The sequence below is a fragment of the Coenobita brevimanus genome, chromosome 69 (genome assembly GCF_032717465.1).
Source record: "Coenobita brevimanus isolate Jiangsu-jjx chromosome 69, ASM3271746v2, whole genome shotgun sequence".
Taxonomy (NCBI): Eukaryota; Metazoa; Arthropoda; class Malacostraca; order Decapoda; family Coenobitidae; genus Coenobita; species Coenobita brevimanus.
Genome location: NC_137022.1, coordinates 28,110,700 through 28,134,220, shown reverse-complemented (window position 1 = coordinate 28,134,220; position 23,521 = coordinate 28,110,700). Strand labels below are relative to the sequence as shown.

At 45.3% G+C, this 23,521-nt stretch overlaps 1 protein-coding gene and 1 non-coding gene across 2 annotated transcripts; one reads left to right on the top strand and one right to left on the bottom strand.

Annotated features, from left to right (window-relative positions):
* The first annotated feature begins 10,928 nt into the window (after positions 1 to 10,928).
* Positions 10,929 to 11,883, top strand: LOC145406205 (enhancer of split mbeta protein-like). Its single transcript, XM_080277409.1, has one exon. It carries the CDS (start codon positions 11,017 to 11,019, stop codon positions 11,656 to 11,658), a length of 642 nt encoding a protein of 213 aa, XP_080133535.1. The 5' UTR covers positions 10,929 to 11,016; the 3' UTR covers positions 11,659 to 11,883.
* Positions 11,884 to 22,576: 10,693 nt separating this feature from the next.
* Positions 22,577 to 22,658, bottom strand: TRNAS-GCU (transfer RNA serine (anticodon GCU)). The gene has a single exon. It is a non-coding gene; the product is annotated as a tRNA-Ser (tRNA).
* Between the last annotated feature and the right edge of the window lie 863 nt (positions 22,659 to 23,521).

Genomic DNA, 23,521 nt, shown 5'->3' with positions numbered 1-23,521 from the left:
AGTTTGAATGGAAGGTGAGGCAGGTAAAAGAAAATGTAGATAGCGGTAACATTTAAGTTATTTGGAAGACGTACATGAACCTTTAAAATGTATTCGTGGTACTTGATTTGCATACCCCTCGTTCCCCACACCCCTGGTACAGGAAAGTATTCTCACTTTAACTTGGCCCAAAAATGACGTCTCTCCATCTTTAGTACAGAGTATAACAATAGATTAAGGCTCAAATATGGTGTCTAGTCAGGAAGATGTGCTATGGAAGGGATGTAGAGCTGCAGCACTGTCTTATTGTCACATCTCAGTGCTGGAAATAAGGGGCAAAGGATGAAAATCTGGACCAAGCTACGATGAAAGAGCAATAACCTCAGATCAATCCCCCTACCCCCTTACGACTTTCCCATGATCTTCGCCCCCCACTCACAAGAACCAAGGGCGGTCCTCTGTGTCTGCGTCTGTGGGTTCTCCGGCTCAAGTACTTTCCCAAGATGACGCCAAGGGAAGGAAGGTGGGAGGGCGGCACACGCGAACCTGATAAGAGCGGGTTCTCACCATTGTGTGGCAGTACCTGGGCTGAGATAACCCGGTGACCTTATCTGTACACCTCCCTCTGTGCCTTCTTCTGTGTTCGGGTGTTTTTCTCGTCATTATCTCACTTACTTTTTTTGTGACTCTCTCTCTCTCTCTCTCTCTCTCTCTCTCTCTCTCTCTCCCCCTACCTGTTCTATCTTTTCACATCTGCCTACCTGTCTGTCTGCCATCAGTCTTCCTCAAGCTCCCTCCCTTTCTGTCCCTCCTCTGTCTTTCCACCACTATCTCTCTTCTATCTCGTTTGCCTGTCTGTCTACTTTCCATTGCTCTCTTTCCCTCCCACCGCCTCTGTTTACCACCTCTGTTCCATCACTACTCTCTCTCTCTCTCTATCTTTTTATCTATCTCTAGTTATCTATCTATCTTTCTTCTTCCTAACACTAACTACTCTACACTCTCTGATCTTGATCCCCAATTTTTCCCATCCATCGCTCCACAATCTTTCACCATCTCTCTCTCACCTTCCCATTTCCTCATATCTCTCTCTCTCTCTCTCTCTCTCTCTCTCTCTCTCTCTCTCTCTCTCTCTCCAATTTTTTTCTATCCGTCCCTCAGTCGTCTCTGTGTATCTCTCACCCTCCCTTTTTTCCATCTCTCTACTATCTCTCATTGTCTCTCTCGCCGCCTATCACCAAGTACCGTCTTATCACCCTGACACTTTTCAGATTGGCCCAAAATGATGAAACAATACCCGGCGGATGGAGAGCTCGAGTGTTGTATTGTGGAAAGTGTGAAAGAATGATTAAGAATGATTACCAGCCTTCCTTGTGAGTCACGGGGCAGGAGGAGATAAAAGTGAGATAACGTGAAGTGAGAGAGAGAGAGAGAGAGAGAGAGACAGACAGACAGACAGACAGACAAACAGACAGACAGAGGGTTGTTACAAAAATCCCACAGTTCTTATGGTTATTTCGAATTTAAGAGACTTTAATGCTAACAAAAACAATTCATTCATTCATTCATCATCTAATCCAGTGTTGCCCCATGAGAAGCGTAGGAGCCCAGGGTTAGGCAAGTTGGTCCTGACATTTAAGATGAGATAGACCAGCCTCGTTCATCCGTGAGTGGCATTACATGAACATTAAACATAACCCCCCCCCAAAAAAAAAGACATCATTTTCATAGACAAAAGACAAGGGAACACCGACAGACAGACGCACAGACAGACAGACAGACAGACAGGACAGGGGGGAGGATAAGCTGGTATCAGTTTGTTCCCACACCTCGACTTCTGTGATAGCCAATGGTACCCCCTCCCCCCAACCACCCAACCCGTCTTCTTTACCAGAAAACAAGACACACACACACACACACACACACACACACACACACACACACACACACACGCACGCACGCACGCACGCACGCGCGCGACAGAGGGGAACTAACCAACTATTACCGATTCCCCCCTTAACAGGTGATATCACAAACAGCTGTTCCTCAACGTCGCCACCCCAAATTCCAACAGCATTCCAGACATACCATTCCCATTCCCACCCGGCATCCCGCAGCTGCACGTGGCGGCGCGCGTGTGGGGAGGAGAGTTGCCACAGCTCCCCAGGTACTTCAACTACCCAATACCTCGTTTCATTTAGCCCGTTACCTAGCTTCATCTACCCGCAACCAAGCTCCATCTACCCACTACCAAGCTTCATCTACCTCGTTACCAAGCCTGGAGAGGGAGGAGGTAGGACGCTTTCACGCGGTGGCGCCCATACACGGGGGCAGCTCCCGTGTCCAGTTATATAAAAGTCTCTCAATTCCATTCCTATCTCTTGAAATGGGGATGGTGGACTGCCAGTGAGTGAAGGAGGGGGGAGGGGGCAGAGGGGCAGTTTGAGCCTATTCCAATGGGTTCACATTCAGATGAACTTGGGAGGGAGGTTACAGTCACCACCACTAGAACACTCTCCTAAGCTGATCTCCCGTAGCCGATCCCTTTGCCTTGCAGTCTCTCCAAATCTGAGTAAAAATCTCTAAGTCAAGAAGAATAACCAAAATAACAAAAATTGCGTCATTGTGGTGAAAGGGCTTAAATGACACCTTCGTAGTGAGGTCATTACAGGCAACAGGTGGGGTGACATGGTGCACGCGACGAGACCTGGCAACCCTCCCACACGCGCGTCGTCACGTGCAGCTGCCGCGAGACGGGTGGGAATGGGAATGGAATGTCTGGAATGCTAGGAATTTCGGAGGGTGGGAGGAATTACATAGACAGCTGCCGGCGTACTGAGCATCTGTTATGAGGAGACTGATGATGGGAGAAGCCATTTTACCTCCTCAGTACGACTATATTTCCATTTCATCATTGGATTTTACTCGGCTTTTTGACATTTTTCCAAACTGGGGGTATTGTGAAAATTCTTCGATAAATCCTAGCTCACGCCTGTTATTGGGGGGGGGGAGGGGTTGATAATGAGAGAGGGCTACTGTTTACCTGCCCAGTACTAGATATGCCCTAAAATTAATAAAATCGTCTGGAGGTACAAGAAAAAAACTAGATATTATTCATTCAGTACAAGAAGTCTCCCCCCAAAAAAATGAATAAAATCGTCTGGATGTGGCAAGAAGAGAATAAGACAATACTGAAGCGGTTAACCCTCTCATGGTCCATACAACACAGGCACCGTATTCAATTCAGCCACCACCAGACGATTTCATTAATCAGTGAGTAAATCATGGGATCTTAACTGTTACGTGCTTTATTCCAGGTAACGCCAAGCGGTTTTATTCAGGTGAAAATGAGTACTGGGTCTTGAGTGTGACTGCTGATACCACTGACCCTGCCATGATCGATACATAGTATTTTACGGCAGTTAACGTCACACGATTTTATTCAGCTGAGAGTGTGCGACTTATATATGTATGGTTCCGGTATATATACATACGTAGATAGATATACAGATAGATAAATAGATAGGTAGATGTGGTACCAATATCCCCCAAACGGGCCTACTGTGTACAGCCTTCGCGCTCCGTCTGTTTCCGAGTTCCGGTGTTGGTGTTTTTCTTAATGATTATCCATGGTTCCTTAGCTCATTGTGTGTGTGTGTGTCCCTGTGTCTGCTCCATTAGCCCGGCCCTGCCCTAATGGTCACCCTCTGCTAATGTTGTCTCTTTCTCCTCGCTGCAGGTTTAGACTTCTGTTCCCTTCTCTCGTCCCTTCTCCCTCAAGCTAGCCTGTTCTTTCTGTCGTCTCGTCTCTTATCATCCCTTCTCTTTTCTCTCTAATCTCTTCCTTGTTTTCCTTCCTTTTCCCTTTTCCTTCTTTTCATCATCTCTCTCTCTCTCTCTCCAGACGTAATATGGAGTTAATTACTTTCCTTCAGGTGATTCGATAATAAAAACCCACCTTTTTCCTTTTTCCTCTCCACCCTTTGACCTCCTCCCCATCTTCCCTCCCAGTCTCTCCTCCTCCATATATCCCTCCTCCTCCCCTGCCCTAACCTAAACTAATCACAGGAGTGAGAGTTTAACAAGAAACGTGCGGGAAGTAATTATTTTATCCACGGGGAAACAAAATAATAAGAACAATACCGTAATAATAATACTAATGAAAATAATAATAATAATAATAATAATTATTATTATTATTATTATTATTAATATTAATAATAATAATAATAATAATAATAATAATAATGATAATTTCACTCTCTTTTTATTAAAACAAAATTCCCAGCACCCCCTCCTTCCTCCCAGCCTCTTCCTCCTTACCCCCTCCTTCTTTATTCCTTAGAAAGAAGGGTGTTTTATCCTACGAATAGAGGGAGGAAAATAAGAAAAAGTACTTCTCCCTTAAAAAAAAACACACACACAAAAAAAAAAACTCCTCCCCGCCTCCCTCTCTCTCTCCCATTTTATCCCCAGGCAGTAAGAGTGGGGAGGGAGGATGGAGGGGGATGGCTCGGGGGAGGCAGGTAGGAGGGTCAGAGGGGGGTGATTAGGCCTGCAGGTAGACTGTATGGCCAGGGGGTACTAATGAATGGCGTCCACAGGAAATGCTCGCACCTCGGGACAACTGAACCAGAGAGAAAAGAGAGGCAGAGAGAGAGAGTACCTGGGATCCCTCAATCTGAATACACACTACACAGCCGGGCCGGAAATGTGGCAAACCAGATCACAGATATCATTCCCTGGGTGTAAATCCTGGTCTTAGGACACTCACTGATCAAGTAAACAAAGGACTCAAGATAACTAATGTGTGTGTTGAAAAAGTACAGTACGTAGACCCTCCCAGTCTAAACACAGCATCACTGAAACGATACCTAACTAGTTCCCATACATTATTTGAAGTTTTATTTTAATTCTTATTCTCTGTCTATTCAAAGATGATGGCTGCAAAGCAAAACACACTTATAAAAACACATTTCTTACACAAAAAGAAAGAACCAAACGCAGGAAGCACGCCAATAGTTTTCTTCTAATAAAACTGAACGAAAAGGGAGTCAGAATCAAGATCCGTTCATTTCGAGATGTCTGGACGTATAGATGTTAAAGGGCGAAGGGAAACACAAATTTAGGAAAAGTTCAAGAGCTGACGGATGCATACAGTACATGAAGGACACGTGTCTCTATTATCTCATGACACTACACAGCCTCACCGGATATTTGCCAAACTACGAGTATGACACAGATATCATTCGTATTCAAGATAAATAAGTGTACTTATCTAATGAAACCTAGAAAAGAGAACAGTGATCAGGACGAAATTTGTGGTAACGGTGATTCAATCTGATTACAGATAGCCCTACCGGAAATGTGGCAATGATAACCAGATATCATTCATTCCCAGTTTTGTAGGAGTGTTTTTCAGTCTTAACCAAGCAACTCTTTAACCTACAGAAGGAATACCGGTAAGAAAGGGGCGTGTTGATAGTACCGTACCTCGGTGTGAAGAGTTACTACCTCTCTCCTTAAAATGTGCTTACAAGGAAACCAAACATTATTCACAGTGTAATTCTTAGCACACTCCATATTTTGGTCTATAATGGAAGAAAGCTGTGGAAATAATAAAAAACAGTTGTGCGTACAGAATCAACACAGGTGAATTAAAGGCCACTTATCATTCGAGCATGCGATGTGGAATGCAATATCTATACTTTGTTCATATTAACTTGGCCGAGATTTTCGTCCATCTGAAAGTTAAGTTGTATCCTGTAACAACGTTGTTGATTATGATAGTGCTACTGCTCTATATCCTTCCGCCAGCGCTTCTTCGTGACTAGCACCACGGTCTAGTGTTATCTTGCTACAGATACAATTCAGAGTTCAGTTCCAGTACAGAGACTCTAGGCGTAGCACATACTGATGGAGAGCACACACACACACACACACACACACACACACACACACACACACACACACACACACACCGGAACGTAATAGAAGGAAACAAACACATCTTACGGCACCACACCCGGAAATTCCCACACTTGGATGTCAGCACTGAAGCGCGAGTTACACACACACACACACACACACACACACACACACACACACACACACACACACACACACACACACACACGCAGAGAGAGAGAGAGAGAGAGAGAGAGAGAGGTCGATTGTAACCCCCACTCTCACATCGCAAGCGTGGGTGTAAAAAGAAAAACATCACGGTACTGCTATAACAAAAAAAAATCCGGTGCGTAGGTACAATAATCATCTCACTAAATCATCACCACCATAACAAAATTAATAAAGAGGGGAATGAGTCAAGGCGGCTTATCACAGAGACTCAAGGTTTAAATGACTCATGCCAACCAGACGCTCACTTCCCACTCTCCTAACCACTCGGGCACTCACCCGCTCTCTCTCTCTCTCTCTCTCTCTCTCTCTCTGTATGTGTGTGTGTGTGTCAATATCATCTTGACTCATCTTTTCCATGGTTGTTATCTCTCTGTCTGTCTGTCTGTCTGTCTGTCTCTCTCTCTCTCTCTCTCTCATGCTATGAATCGTCTGCCAAATGTTAATTGTAAGCGTTGTCAAAGCGTTGGCATATACTGTATTAATAATGATGACAACAATAATAATAATACTGTAATAATAATAAACATAACAACAATAATAATAATAATAATAATAATGAAAATTAAAATAATAAGGTGATTTAGAAACCCTCTTTACCTGAGAATACCTGCCTAGGAGTGGTAAGGCACAGATAAGGCAGCGTCCTCTGTGCCCCACCTGAAAATTGACGGTGTGGGTGCAGGGGCTCCAGGCAGGACAACCTAACCACCACCACCATCCCCACCACCACCACCACCACCACCTCCACCGTCCACTTTTGGCCCCTGGCACTACCACTTCCTGCCTCCACCTCCTCCCACCCGTGCCTAACCCCCGTAATTCACACTCTACCTGCCGAGCCTCTGCCGCTACCTCCTGCCTAACACAACCTACACTAACCAAACCCACTCTGTTCTAGCCATGCATGATATAACACAGCACAAAATAACACAACATAACATATCCCCTAATTCCCTTCCTACCTCCTGTCCCCTAACCTCCATCCCTACTTTAATTCCTGCCTCTCCCTAGGACCTGTATGTCTCCCACTTATAACCCCACCCTCTGCCTTCAGCCAACCTCCAACTCCCACCCTACCTGCCTCTCTTCCATGCTTACCTAACCCTAAGCTGTGCCTCCTATCTGTACCTAACCACAACCTCTTCTTTCTGCCAGCATCTTTCCCTCAAAGCCCCTTATCTGCTTTTCCGTTCTCTCCTATACCTACCTACCTACCTACCTACCTAAATAACTACCTGCCTCCATCCTCTGTCTCCCATCTACAATATTTGGATATTATACTTTTATCCCTGCCTTCTAACCCCATCCCTTTCCCCCTACCTATTCCCAACACCCATCCCTGCCTGCCTAACCCCTGCCTTTCTGTGACTAACCTGCGTCTTCCTGCTTCTATCTATCCTCAGTCATATATATGGTAAAGTTACTGGAAAACAGGAAGGGGGCAGAAGGGTAGGACAGATACAAGGCATAGATGGAAAAGCAAAAGATAAGTTAGCAGTAGAGAATATGATAATGGCAGCGTGTTGATTCTGATTCTTATGGACGGGCTTTATAAGTTCCGGGCTTCCATTCTACAAACTCAAGGGCTGAAAGTGGGGCTCGAACCCACTCCAGAGCGTCCCTTCCCCTCCCCCCCTCTCGAGCTTGAGTCCAGTGCCAAACATGCCCTGCCACCCTCCCACCTACACTAACCCCATCTCCTGCGTTTCCCCTGACCCCGGGTGCGGACGTAACACTAATGCCCAGCTGGCCCTCAAACTGACACTATATTCCCGTCGCAATCATCATCATCATCATCGTATCATTATAACCTTCCCCCATAACAAAAAAAATCCCTACAAAGCTATATTTAGTTACGACAGGAATTGAACGTAAATACGCTTCTGATTATGTCGTAAAACCTAGATGCGTCAGTCGCGAAAGAGAGAGAGAGGGGGGGGGGAGGGGGGAAGAGCGCGGTTTCATTCAGCAACAAAAAGTGGCCCGCATCATGGAGTCTTGTTATGCCTCGTGCCGGGGTTGCCATGACTCGCCACCTGCCAGCCTAGCCCTCATCACAACACGCCACCTCTAGGCTCTGTTCTCGTGACTCTAGGAGGTTCCCTGGCACTTCCTCGACGCTTTATTGTTCTATTTTACCTAGAACACCTCAGCATTCCTTGTATTTTTTACCTACCACATCTCAGTATTTCCACCTACTTCTTCCTATTTAATGCATTTATTCTAGGTCGTGTTCCTGTGGCTCTAGTAGGCTCCCTGGCACCTACTCGACGCCTGATTATATTATTTTACCTAGTAGGCCTCTCTATTTCCTTGTACCTCTTCCTTAGGTGTTCATTTTGCATGTTACATCTCGGTTTCCTCTTGTTTGTTGCTTATGTTTGTTGATACTGAATTACCGTCATGCAAGAAAGGACTACGGTGCAAAATAAATCGCAAAGGAAGAGGTGCTACGAAGCTTCATATGCCATAGAACCCATAAGATTACAAAAGCGGGTCGCTGAAAAAAAAAGTAAAAAGATCATTCACTGAAAATGTATGATGCAAATACTATATTGGTGAGAGAGAGAGAGAGAGAGAGAGAGAGAGAGAGAATAACAAGTCCTGAGGTTCCACTGACACTTTAAGTAACAAACGATAGCTACAGGCACTCTTAATTCCTTTTTCCCATTGAGTACCTGCAGTATAATTAAGCCCAGGTAATAACGGTACTGCTTTAGGATGTCCAGGTGTACCATAAATAACAGTAGTAAATATTTCTAACGACGGTTCTAAGTGTGAGGTCGACCCAGGATTCCCCAACACTAGCTTATGTCATTTTGCTGGATATTCTATTGAGAGTTCTCCCAAGTTTAAGTATTTTCTTTCCTTTTGGATCCTACCTCACTGTCCTAAGTGGTGGCAATAGGGTCTGAGATGATGATGATGATGATGATGATGATACGAATAAGGATTGGGTTGATGATGGTGATGATGGAAATAAGAATTGGGATGATGAAGATGATGATGGGATGAAGGTTGAGATGATGATGATGATGATGATGGGAATACGGGTTGGGATGATGACAATGATGATGATGAGAGTAAGGGTTCGGATGATGATGATGGGAATACGGGTTGGGATGATGACAATGATGATGATGAGAGCAAGGGTTCGGATGATGATGATGATGATGTGAAGTTCCCTTTTCCTATATCTGGATATTAATGCAGGGCCAACTCCCTGGGACAAGAAGGTCGTGGTCTGTGTATCTATTTAACTATCTACCCCTAGTTGTTGCCGGAAGTGGGCTGTGATCATGATGATGATGACGTGAACTGTGAATCTTTTCCTACTTATGGATGCTATTCACAAAGACTGGATAAGGGTGATGATGATGATGATGATGATGTGCGGTGCTTGCATGTTTACCCGCAGTGGGCACTGGGTACCATTAAGCCAGGTAGCGGCAACTTCGTCACGTGCCCAAGTATAGGTGTGTGTGTGTGTGTGTGTGTGTGTGTGTGTGTGTGTGTGTGTGTGTGTGTGTGTGTGTGTGTGTGTGTGTGTGTGTGTGTGTGTGTGTGTGTGTGTGTGTGTGTGTGTGTGTGTGTGCGGCGCGGGGTGTGAGTGTGTTCGTGTGTGCGTTCACCACTGAGACTGTGGGAAAACATCTGCCCGTGTCTTGAGACATTCCAGCGTACCCCTCCACTCCTCCCTCTCACCACCACTCCCCCTCTCCCACCCCGCCACTACCCCGTCCCTTCCTGCCTCCCCCAGCAGCACTCCATCCCTTCTCCCCTCCCTCCCGTTCCTCTCACCCCCTCCCCCATCATTCCCTCTGTCCTTCCCCTCCCCTTGTCCCTCCCTATCTCCCCCTCCACTCCCTCCCCCCTTACATCATCCCACCACCTCTCGCTGTCCCTCTTTGCCTGCTCCCCATCCACTCCCCTTTCATCCTAACCTCCCTTCCTGCCTCCTACCTCTACACTTCCCTCCCCTCGGTCCCTCCTTACCCCCTCTTACTCATCTCCCGTGCCTTCCTGCCTCCTTTCCCTCCTCTCCCCTATCTCTCTCCCTTCTCACTCACCCATCGTCCCTCTTCACTTTTCCTGCCTCCATTTTTCTCTTATCCCCTTCTAACTCTCTCTCTCCATCCTTTCTTTTCTCCCCTTCGCTCATCCAACCTCCATTCTCTCCTCCCCATGCCTCCTTCTCTTCTCTCCCCTTGCCTCTTTCCCCTCCACTCCCCCTCCCCCATCAACCCCCCTACTGTGAGCACGGGGCAAGAAGCTGCCGCACACTGCCACATCTCACCCCCAACACTTGCTCGCTCTCAATGACTCCACCTCGCCATTTGCCACATCTGCACCAAGCAGGGGCTGGAACTTCAATTTATGTGACGCATTTACAGCAACGACGAGCACGATGGGAGGATGTTTGCTACAGGTGAGCGACGCTTCGTGTCATATTAAATTACCTGTTGTAAGCAATAATTTACAAGGGAAATGTACACCTGCAGTGGGTGTGTACACATACATCCCCGTGTGGTGCTCATGTGGAAACTGGCAATAGTGGTTAATCACGCCTGTGCACGGAGCTGGTCTAAATGTGGGTGTAATTGGTGTACGGGGGTGAGCGTGGGTTGGGTGGTGGTGTCTGGCATCAGGTCGGCAGCTGCGGCGGGCAGGTGGTCTGTGTGTGGGAACGCGCCCGACCAGCCCGTTCTCACGCTCGCCACGCTCCGCCCCTTCCTCCTCATCCCCTATAAAGCACGCAGGAGACAGTTCCGCCAGCAGACTCATTCCGATACTCACTGAGAGCACAGCTACCCACGCTCGGCTCACTCCTAGCGCCATCCGAGACTCTGTGGACTTAGCTGATTTTACACGTCAGTCAGTGTGTGTCAAAACTTCAAGATGGCTTGTGAACTGGAGCCTCTATCACGCACCTACCAGTACCGCAAGGTGATGAAGCCCATGCTGGAGCGCAAACGCAGGGCAAGAATCAACAAGTGCCTGGACGAACTGAAGGACCTGATGGTAGCAGCACTCCAAGCTGAGGGCGAGTCAATTGCCAAGCTGGAGAAGGCGGACGTGTTGGAGCTGACCGTGACCCACCTCAAGAAACTACAGCGTCGCAACCAGCTCTCCGTCCGTCCCATCCCAACAGACCAGGATAAGTTCCGTGAGGGTTACAGCCACTGTGCTTCTGAAGTGTCTCGCTGTCTGGCATCAGTGCAGGGCGTCGATGTCACCCTGGGCACCAAGCTCATGACCCACCTTGGCATTTCCCTCACCAACTACGAGAAACGGGCTCCCCTCACCATCCTCGTGCCTCAAGCCGAGCCCTCACCCGCCCTCTCATCAGCATCCAGTGGCTACTCATCAGCCTCCGACCTTTCCCCGACCCCCTCCACCTCCGGCAGAAGCGTCAGCAGCAGCCCTCCAAGCAGCAGCGGTGGTGGTAGCAGCAGCAGCAGCAGCAGCAGCCAGTCACCCCGCCCTCAGGGACTCCTCACCATCGCCGCACCCTCGGGCCCGATGTGGCGGCCTTGGTAACCAACCAGTGCTCTCTCCTGTTATTAAACTTACTACCTCAACCAATCCTGCACCGGCAACCTGTTGGATCAACCCACTCAGCGCCGCCGACGCAGATGACATCATGTGAGAGCGACCAATGAGGAGTGCGCTACCTTGAAGTCTGTGATAGCCCCGCCCCCACCGGGATCTGCTGTGATACGCCGCTGTGCATTGTGATATTTTTCTGTGATACTACGCACCTTTCATAACACTTTCATCATTCCATTATCATCTATCTAAATAATTTAATAAAACCATTTTTAAATATACCAATATCTTTCTGTCCCTCCACTGCTGAATGTGTGTAGATGACTGTGTGTGACTGCTTCAAGGTAATTTGATTTTAGGTTTCAGTATGAATGGATGTTGATGAGAATGGGCTTTTTTGTAGCAATGACAAATAGAATATTGAAACATAATACTGTCATGGGAGAGTTGACCAATGATGAAAGGCAGATCAAAATTTTACACCAACTATTTCTGGGATTTTAGGTTTGACGTCCAAAATTTCTAAAGGTCAAACATTCTGATTAGCATAAAGAATAGAGCCAACACCATCTGTCAACTCTCTCATGGTAGATACGGAACATGTATGAGGGAAAAGGGGGGGGGAGTGAAATTCAAGCCAACGTATAAGGGAGTATGGCACAGAGTACATAAAATCTAAATTATACACGGACTTATATGACTACACGAAGGTAATAAGTTTGTACTGGGAAGGTACTTAGGGTCACTGAATGGGCTGTGCTGTAATTAGTGCACATGAAAAACCACAAAGAAATCCTCCTCAGGATAAATCACTTTATTTTCTTGCTATCCCCAGACGATTTTATTCTGGGAGGGCTTTAGAATTGGAGCTTTTATTTTGCCTTCATTACTCTATCCTCTACAAGAGAACTTTATACTGTGTAAGATGGCCTGGTGGTACCCCCAATTAAAGGGAAACACGTAACCTGGTTCGGGAGTGGATTCTAGTTACTGGTATGGATTAAAACAAAGGATGATATATATGACTAAACAGGAAGCATTTGAATTCCAGAAGGACCTGCATACAGCCTCTATACTAAAACAGACAACACAACTAATGTCCAAGTTAATATACAGTACCGAGAATGAGAGATGAGCGCGCAGCTACAATGACTAATAAAATCTACGGTTTTTGCACGCTATATTTCACTTACGGGGCAATTACAGAAAACTAACATTTAAGGGTTGACTGAAGTATAACATTAATTTTTCATTGGAAGTTATGCTGAATGGTGAAGAACTAAGGAATACACTAAATAACAATAAAAATACATAAATCTATAAAACGCATCATGTTCGTGCTGATGTACCTCATTCTGCTCATTATGTACATTCCTGCTTGGTGTGCACACACGTATGGAGTATTGTGTCCGCTATGCAACGACAAAAAAAAAAAAAAAATGTCCGATGCCCTACTAAGTGAAATTGGGAATGGTAAGTCACAGAAAATTTTACTCAATTCGGGTAAACTATGCTATTAATTTTACAATATTCCCATCCTCCAACCGCCATCAACCTCCCCCTCCCTCCCCTTCATTCCCCTGTGTCCAAGACGACTGACGGGCGAATCAATCGAAAGGGGGGCCAAGAAGGTCCTACGCCAGCTTAATGCTGCTGAACGATCCACCAGCATCAGCATATCCAGCAGCATGACGACTACAGTATGGTGCGACGCATCTACGGCAAGCATCCCACCCTCACCTGCCAGTTTCATGAGGCCGTCGCAGTGAGATATAGATTGTATTGAGGTGGTTTCGGTTTTCAGAGTTTTGTATCATCTCTTCCTTCGTAATTTATCATGGAGGATTATTAAATCACTCTTTTAGTACAGTTGACGTGATACAAGCCGGTTACAGGTTAACTACAGACAAGATTGAGCCGACAATCAGAAGAAAAGCCTCGACAATCAGAAAAAAAGCCTCGACAATTAGAAGAAAAGCCTCGACAATCAGAAAAAAAGCCTCGACAATCAGAAGAAAAGCCTCGACAATCAGAAAAAAAGCCTCGACAATCAGAAGAAAAGCCTCGACAATTAGAAGAAAAGCCTCGACAATCAGAAGAAAAGCCTACGAAAAACAGTACAGCAGATGACCAACAATCTTTTCCCTGACCTTTGATTTCTTCACAGCTTCACCATCTACACTTTCCTCCTCAGCCACTTTCCTTTCCATGCCACTGAACCTGAACCTTCGGAACTTACTGAGTACATTTAAGCATAACAGAGTCTTGTAAGTTATTTCTAAAGCTTCGTAGCACCTCTTCTTTAGCGATTTATTGAACATATCTAAACGCAATGGAGTGTTCTTCTTATTTACAGTTCTTAGTGCTGACAAAGTCTGCACAAATACATACAAAGGAATATTAACTTTCAAATGCAAAAATAAACTGGCAAGGTACAGGTAGAGGTGATAGGGAGCTTCCTTGACCAGGTAAAGTGCGACTCTTAATTAAGGTATGAATATTTTAATTAGTGTATCAGTCTCAGTTACGGTAGCAATCTCTTTAACGCCTTCAAACCTTCTCTCTCTCTCTCTCTCTCTCTCTCTCTCTCTCTCTCTCTCTCTCTCTCTCTCTCTCTCAGGTAAAAGTGAATGGCTATAGAAAGGGCTCGGTGACATAAACACAAGTATGGCAGAGCACACAGTAGTAATTGTTCCAACCTGATAACCCAGACACGCAATGCCAAGCCAAGCAAAGAACACCCCTCCCCTCTCTTTCTCTCTTCCCCCCTACCTATCCTATCCAAACACCCCCTAGTCCCCCCTTACCCCCTCCCTTCTCCCTTTCCCCTACACAGACTCACATCATACACACAGGCAGTAGAGGAAACGAGGGGTAGACGATCAAACCTTCCGTGCCTTTCACAGTGTCTGACATAACTCTCTCATGAATGGAACAACTCTAGTACTCGATTCAAACCAAGGTAAAACCGATAATACGCAGATGAGAGTTGATCAATACGAATCTGAGTGGAGTAATACGAATGTGAGTGTTAATCTGAGTGTTAAGATAATTGAGGTTCAGGCGATCAAGTGACAATCAGCCTTTATTCCTTCCTACAGTGTCTAACCTTAAATGCAACTTAAGGAATTATAGATATGGAAAACAGAAATGTACACAGACAATTCCTCGTCTATAGTGTCTTGTTCTGAGCGTTTTACTTCAATACCGTCGAAGTTACTGAATCTTAAAATCGAAGAATACAATCATATCCAGTCATCTTCGTCAACAGTGTCTTTTCTGGGATCCTCGCTGAAGATATGGTGGAAGAAAGTGGTGTTTATTGAGGGACACGTGCGCGCGCGCGCATACACACACACACACACACACACACACACACACACACACACACACACACACACACACACACACACACACACACACACACACGTACGTACGGATGCGCGCGCCTTGGTCGCCACCTTCATTAATGTTTCGATTCTGATGTCTTACAGATATACATAGAAAAAAAATAAATGCATCTAGAAGAGGTCACAATCGCACACATTTCGCCTTTTACAGTGCTTTGTTTTGGTGTTCCAGAATAAGAAATTAAAAGAAACTAGACAAGGAAGTAAGAAGGGAAGAATGAAAATAAAAGCAACGACGACTTGAGACAGACAGACAGACAGACACAGACAGACAGACAGAGACAGAGACAGACAGACAGAGTGTGTGTGTGTGTGTGTGTGTGTGTGTGTGTGTGTGTGTGTGTGTGTGTGTGTGTGTGTGTGTGTGTGTGTGTAGAGTGGTTGTGACAGCAGGGAGTGTGCTCATACCTAGGGAAGCATATCCGTAACACTGATGACACACCAGCATGTTTTCATCTCTGCCAGTCACAATCCTCTTGGTATCGGTGAGGGACGCCTTCATGAGGTGAGGATAAACACACACACACACACACACACACACACACACACACACACACACACACACACACACACTATGGTAAGAGCAAGTCTGTTGCCTTAAATTCTGGAAAGATTGTTGATTATAAATAAAAAAATGTATCTCTATACCAGTTCAGCATCACAAAATTCAGTTCATGCAACAATCCGTGCAAAGCCTTGCATTATAGTATTATATACGGTACTGTCTTCGTTAAAAAAAAAAAAAGCAAATAATTACCGGTATTACTCTTTGTACTGTAATCTGACCCAAAATTGCCCTCTCTCCTCTTAAAATGCTGACCTATAACGATTAATACTATACTACGATGCCAGTCACGACGAGGTAACGTAGAAAGGATATATAACCGTAATATGCTATTATCTCTGCCACCAAGCTACAGGAAGTAAGCCGCAAAAGGACGAAAATCTGGGCTAAGTTAAGGTTAATATGAAATCTTTTTGGATTTAGCTGGAGCAGAATACCAGAGTTGTCCCGACCATGAGAGGGTAAAACACTTCTACCTCCATTACCCAATCTAACCTTACCCAACTTTATCTACCGTACCCGAATTGAACCTAAACTAACCTTAACTACCTTCACCTAAACCTAACATAACCTACCTGTACAGTAACATGACCTGACCTAACCTAACATACGTCTACTCTTTTTCAGGGAGAGATCTAAAGCAGGTATCGAGCAAACTGGAGGCCCATTCTGAAACAGCGCCTACAAGTCACTCCTTCCTCTCGCCTTTCCTCTTCTCCCCCTCCTCCCAAGCCATGGCCAAGAGCTGCATCAGGCCTCGGTACAGGAGACACTCAGAACTGCTCATCTTCATTGCTGTAATCGTCATCTTCTTCTCCTGGCACAATTTTAAGGTCTATGTTGAAAAGTCTACTCCATTGCCTCATGTCGGTGTGAAGCAGACTAAATATATGACTGAGAAGCAAGGATTGAGAAGCAACAAGCAAGAAGTGACAGGTAACACAAAGAAAACGAATGAGAATGCAGATAAGAAAGTTCATCACACCCAAAACATTTTGAAGAAAGTTCACGAAAAGGGGTTACTGGAACAAGTGGAGTATTTTCTCATAAAAAACGTGATGCGTTCCTTGATCACGTCACACACAAGGAGACGGAAGTTACTCATGGACCACCAGTGGGCCAGAACGGTGGAAAATACAAGGAACCGTACAATCACACTCCAAAAAACAGATACCAGTGCCACCGTCTCCTCCCTCTCCACGAGACCCAAAAAAATAGTCCTCTACACCACCTTCTTCGGCAGGAGGAAAAACTGGCGGGACTTTCTGGAACGACGGACGGACATTCGGCGGTGTCCCGAATCCCGCTGCGTCTTCACTACTCGAATCTCCGAGGCTTTGAATGCCGATGCTCTCATCTTCCACGATTTCGACTTTCGCCCCTCTCTAGGTCAGTCCTTTATCATGACCTATACGTAGCTAGAACTGCAATGGGGACTTGGAATGTATATCTGATGGTTGCGCGAAGTAGTCCTGAGGAAGGCTGGGATTGACCAAAAACTAAATATCTGCTTTAATGCCCCTCTTGTAGTTAATAAGCATTAATCCCAAACCTTCTTCTAGGTTAGACTACTGGGGACATATTCTCGTTGTCTTAACGATGTATTTTTTATACTGCACTTTACGAATTTCTTCTGTGCTTCAATATCTTTTCATATTGACACGAATTGCTACGTTTCCTTTACCATCTACAATAAGGGCCTTCATCCCAATCCTTTTCCTCCGTCTCTTAGTGCCCAAGGTCCGTCTCCCCCACCAGGAGTACATCTGGTTGAACCACGAAGCCCCCAGCCTGTTTCATAGACGCAGCAGGATGGAAATGACACGAAGGTCTTGGGCTGTGGGCTTCTTCAACTGGACCATGTCGTATCATCGCAACTCTGACATCTTCCTCCCGTATGGAGCCTTCACCTCGATTTTAGGTACAGCAGAGGTCAATGATTCCTTTATACCGCATCAAAACTGTATCAAAATCGAATGATATCCTGCTAAGAAAAAACGTGTGTGTGTGTGTGTGTGTGTGTGTGTGTGTGTGTGTGTGTGTGTGTGTGTGTGTGTGTGTGTGTGTGTGTGTGTGTGTGTGTGTGTGTGTGTGTGTGTGTACCGTACCCTCATACCCTCAGTACATTCCACGGAAAAAAAAAAAAGGCTATAAAAATATATATACCCTTTGACCGGTACCCTATTTTCCAGGTGAAGATGATGTTGCCTACCCTCTGCTCAACCGTACAGGCCCCACGTACCGGAGCTACATGAAGGCCCTGAAGGCGGGGGTGATACTAGAAGGGTTCGAACTGGGGACCAAGGGTAACTGGTCAGCCTTCCTTACTCGCCCCAAGCTGGCGTCTTGGATGGTTTCTCATTGCTCTACTTCATCAGGTAGGAATGTTCCAAACTGACGGTGATATAGAAGAACGGAAGTTTGGGGCAAAAATTAAATCGGGATCACAGTTGGTTGGGAATAAAGTTTTGCCTCTTATTTGTTTCTTTACATATACTGGATGCTGGAGAGGGACGCCTTCATGTGGTGGCACCCATATAACCACACCCTGATTATATAAACATCCCTCAACTCCCTCCTTGACCTTCAACAGGAGTATGGTGAAGGGCAGGAGGAGGGATCTTCAGCCTGCAGTCCACTGGGTTCACAGTATAGATGAACCTGTGACTAAACTTATTCCTTCCCTCCTATACAGGTACTATCTTAATGTCTCGGCAAGTTCGTAGGCCTAATATGTTCCATCTCGTAAACTTAGGTCTAACATAATGTTCTGGTAATCTTTCGCCTAAATCGATATATTATAATCCAGTACGCTTGTCTAATTTAGGCTTAACATGCATCTAATGAGACACAAGAAGCGACACTTTTTGTTGCAATCATAGTGACTCGCTTATTCCCCTCACACATTCTGCTTCAGAGTATTTTAAAGGAAATGTTTTGTTTATTACGGTGAGTTAACACCCTTGCAAGCACATTTTATTCTTGCAAATTCCAAACGATTTTACTCAGCACAGAAATCCTAAGCAGCCAAAGACCTCCAGTCTTTTAAACGCAGTGTGTCCAGGCATCTCGATATGAACGGACCTTGAATCTGGCTCTCTGTTTTTTTGGTTTTATTTGTTCTTGGAAGGAACAGTCTTGAGGGCGTCTGGTTTTGGGTTCATTCTTCCTTGCATAACAAAAAAAAAAAAAAAATGGCTCTTCCACCACTCAGGGCGCGAACTGTACGTGCAAGAACTGCGGAAGTACGTGAGTGTGGACGTGTACGGCAAGTGTGGGAACCTTACGTGCGGGAGAGACCACCATGACACCTATTGCTACAGTCACGTCCTCAGACCTGCTTACAAGTTCTACCTGGCCTTCGAAAATGCCATGTGTGATGATTATATTACTGAGAAGGTGAGAGAGAAAAGTGGAAAGTAAGTAGGTAGGTAGGTCAACTCTGGAACTGTCTCCCTCTGTCTGTAGTTCCTGCTTCCTATTATCTCCAGTCTTTCAAACGTAGTGTGTCCAGGCATCTCGAAATGAACAGATCTTGACTTTGGCTCTCTTTTGTATTGGTTTTGTTTTTTTCTTGGAAGGAAGGGTTTGCGGGCTCCTGGTCTTTGGTTCTTTCTTTCTTGCATAAAAAAAAAAGAGAGATATAGATAGAGATGCTATAATTATAAGTATAGTAGGAGCAATACTGTAATAAAAATAACGTCCTCGATTTGAAGGGGTTGTAGTGTGATGAGCTGTGACGACGACGATGATGAAGACGAAGACGACGACCGCGACGAAGGCAATAATGAAGGGTAATGATGAAAGTATACTGACAGTGGCGGAGTATAGCTATGCTGATGGTGACAACAATATCGTATACTAGATAATGAAGGAAGATGGTGATAATGATAATGATAACGACGGTGATGAAAGGTATACTGACAACGAAGCAGGATGACCACCACATGTTGACAGTGATGACAACAACGACTTATCATGACAACGGGATAGCTGTTGATAATGAAGACAACAACGACGATGAAAAGTATACGGACAACGAAAGAGGATGACGGTACTGATAACGATGACAACAACGACGATGAAAAGTAAACTCACAACAAAAAAGGATGACTATGTTGATAACCATGAAAAATGAACATACAACGCTGACTGGAATACCGAACACTGTACTGAACCTACACCGTTCTCTGCACTACGACGAAGGTGTGGCTGCCCCTCTACTACGGTCTGGTGCCTGTGGTGTACGGAGGGGCACGTTACTCCCACTACCTTCCCCCTCACTCCTACGTCGACGCCACTACCCTCACGCCCCGTCAGCTAGCGGACCTCCTTACCAGGTACAGTTCCCACCTCAGGCCCTCTTTCAACTTTACCTCACTTCACACACCTGTTCATTTCCTACTCCCAGTACATCTCCCTTCACTCTTACGTTAATGATTCACGCCTGTCAACATGCAGAACTTCTTATAAAACATTTTTCACCTTAGACACAAGCCCTCTTCATTTTCAGCTTTGTCCCACTCAGTCCATACACCTAACCGTATGCATAGTACAATGGCCGTGTCTCTGAATCTCTCAATTAGGGCTTACTATATATATTTACCTAAGGCTAAATCCCCACATCACATCAATATACTTGACTATGGTAGCGCCCTTGTCACATCCTAACTATATCTTATTAAAGTTGTTTCCCCTGACTCTAGATGGTAGGAACCATTATCAACTCACTTAATGTTTCTTCCTTCACCTTTATCATTCTTCTTCTGTGTTTGGACTCCTCTCTTCCTACCGGGTATTTCTCCATCCCTCCTGGCATTTTTTATCACGGTACTCTTCTTTCCACTTCAGGCGGCTCTAAACTGATTGACAAGCCTAATGGATCTTAAATTTAGTTGTGATCCTGTCTAACCCTTAAGTATTATACCGGTATAAATTGCCGTTGTGTTCCTGTTTCACACCTATATAATTTTGTCTCGTGTCCTTGTCTCACCCCGTCAGAGTGGCAGGGTCGCCCAAGGAGTACGCCCGCTATCACTTGTGGAGGAGCTATTGGCGGGTCCTAGTGCATCCACCCCTCTGTCAACTCTGCCACCGCCTGCATCACCCCTACCAGTCACCCCTCCTCTACGATACCGCATACCATACAACTCAAGCCAATAATATTACTTATGATACCACCCATCCCCACAGTACCGGCTATGATACCATTTATGATCCCACCTATGATCAAAATTCCACCTATCATACCACTGACATCTATCAGCATAATACCACCTCTCATACCACTTTCACCCACGATACCACCTACATCACTACCCAAACCCTCACTAGCCTCACCGACAATATCTCATCCACCAATAATGCCGCCCACAACCACGCACAAAATTCCTACCAGACTCAAAACTCCGACCACACTCACAATCGCACTCCAAACTCCAACCAACACCACAATCACACTCCAAATTCCAACCACAACCATATTCAAAATTCCAACCACAACAACAACCACACCCCAAATTCCAAGCACAACTCCACTCACAATTCTCACCACACTCCTATCACTCCAATATCCGACCTCAACCTCGCTCACAGTCCCAGCGGCAAACAGGCTCGTAACTCCTACTCCCGCCCCCCGACCTTCTCCCCGTTGGACTGGTGGAGCTCCGTCAACCAGTGCAGGACCCGGTATCCCCTCTCTCTGTACCCGAGGCAGGATATCACTGAGTTCCTGTTAGCGCTGAAGACAAATCTGCAAGTACTGGGAGAGGAACTGTTGCAGGGATGATGATGGGGGAAGGGAGCTGGGTTGGACTGTGTTGTGTTGTGATGTGATGTGACGGCGTGATACGGGCTATGTTGCTGTGTTTTGTTAGACTGTGTTAGCTTAGGTTAGGTTAGGTTAGGCAGTTGGGTTGAGTTGGGCTACAATGTAAGGTTAAGTTAGGTTACGTCAGGCTGAGCTGGGTTAGGTTAGACTAAGATGAGGCTGATTTGGTATGGTTTGTTTTGGCTTGGCTTGATTTCGTTTGGTTTGGTTTGGTTAAGCTGGTTTGGGCTGAGTTGAGCTGAGTTGGGATGGGATGGGATGGGATGGGAAGGGATGGAATGGAATGGGATGGGTTGTCCTGGCACTGACCTTTCTTGCGTGATTTTCTGTTTTACTTAATACTGGCAAACCGTGTGTGTGTGTGTGTGTGTGTGTGTGTGTGTGTGTGTGTGTGTGTGTGTGTACGGTTATTTGTCATATGTACTTTCCATACATACCAAAATAAAACCCCCATAGTACAAGTAGGTCTTATCATTACCCAATCAGCGACTGTTGCCCATATGACTATGCACAATAATAAGCTTGCAGTCCAGGTGGTGGTGGTATAAAGTTAGAAAAGTTATCTGCTGTTTGAGAGGACGCGAAATCAATACCAGGAGGGGACAGGGAACTTATCACCCTGTCCTCCGCCATCATACTGCCGTCTCTCCAATTCCCCCCACCCCCAATACCTCTTCATTCCATCCCTCCAGCTCATCTTCGGTACCCCCTTTCCCTTCTACCTCACTCATTGATACTCTCCCATTCAGTCTCTCGTTCACATAAACTCTCTTAGTCAGTCTCATCACGTACACTTCCAGTCAACTTCTCTCGGATGGAAACCTTTGCAGGCCCCATCCAGTTGGAGTGCCTTAACCCACTTGACCACCAGGCATCATTTGATTATTGTATTATTTGGCGTGTCATTCAGTGGAGAGGCATTTGAAAGCAGCACAACATCGAGTGTGTGAATGGTAGACGCCAATACCTGCCAAGAAATAACTTTTCTAAAATTTGCACCTTTCCCATTCGACTAATTCACGGCACTATGATACAGACACCTTCTCTGCACTCTTTCCACAATTCTGTTGTGCCCACTCGTGTTACCCTAAAATAACCACACTGCGACGAGGATGGGATTCGAACCCACGCAGGGAGACCCTATTGGATTAGCAGTCCAACGCCTTAACCACTCGGCCACCTCGTCATGAGTGTTTTGGAAGATCAATACACAATTTATCATCAAATCTCAGCGTTCCCTTACCTGTGTCAGTAACATGAAAACAATAAAAGGAAGAAAATTATAATAATTTCAACTAATTAGAACCCATACAGCCTGCAAGGACGGTGGGGAATGTGCCTTGGCTACATGATGCAATGATGCCTACAGGGGTTAACGCTTACAGATGAGGTCAAAGATGAAAATGTTGACAACTGAACATATATTTTAATAGCTGACTGAGTGGATAACGAACAAAAAAAAAAATGCCTAATAAATTTCATATATAGCTGTTTAATAGTAAGTGGTGACCATCAAAGTCATGGAACTGAAATGTCTCCCCAGATGTTTTTACTTTTAATTAATCACGTAATAAACACGAACATGAATTTTCCAAACGTGAAATTTCCGTGCACAGCAAAAATCGTACTCAAACCGTCTGGCCTACTATGTATACGGCGCAAAAATTTAAGGGATTAGGCTTACACTGGATCGAAAATGATATCTGGTGGCCATTCCTCATCTTTCCTGAAATTCACTTTAACGTACAGCATATTACATTTCAGCGGTTATGACGGCAAAGCAAATGGCCACAACAGCATATGGCTAATTACAGGAGGTTTATGAGTACACACTGAGAAGGTGAGCGTGTGTGAAAGGAGACTAAAGGACTGAAAATATTTACTTTAGTTACTTATGTAAAACTATACGTTTTCTATAAATCCACAAGTTTAGGACGCATTTTCTATGTAACTTTTTGTGCGTAAACTGAAGACAATCTCCATCCTTCACAAGCGTAGAACTCGATGGAAATAACGTTAAAAAATAGGACTAAATTCACCTATTTTCAT

What these genes read in the sequence shown, in the direction of transcription:
- LOC145406205 (XM_080277409.1), top strand. Translation starts at nt 11,017, where the DNA reads ATGGCTTGTGAACTGGAGCCTCTATCACGCACCTACCAGTACCGCAAG.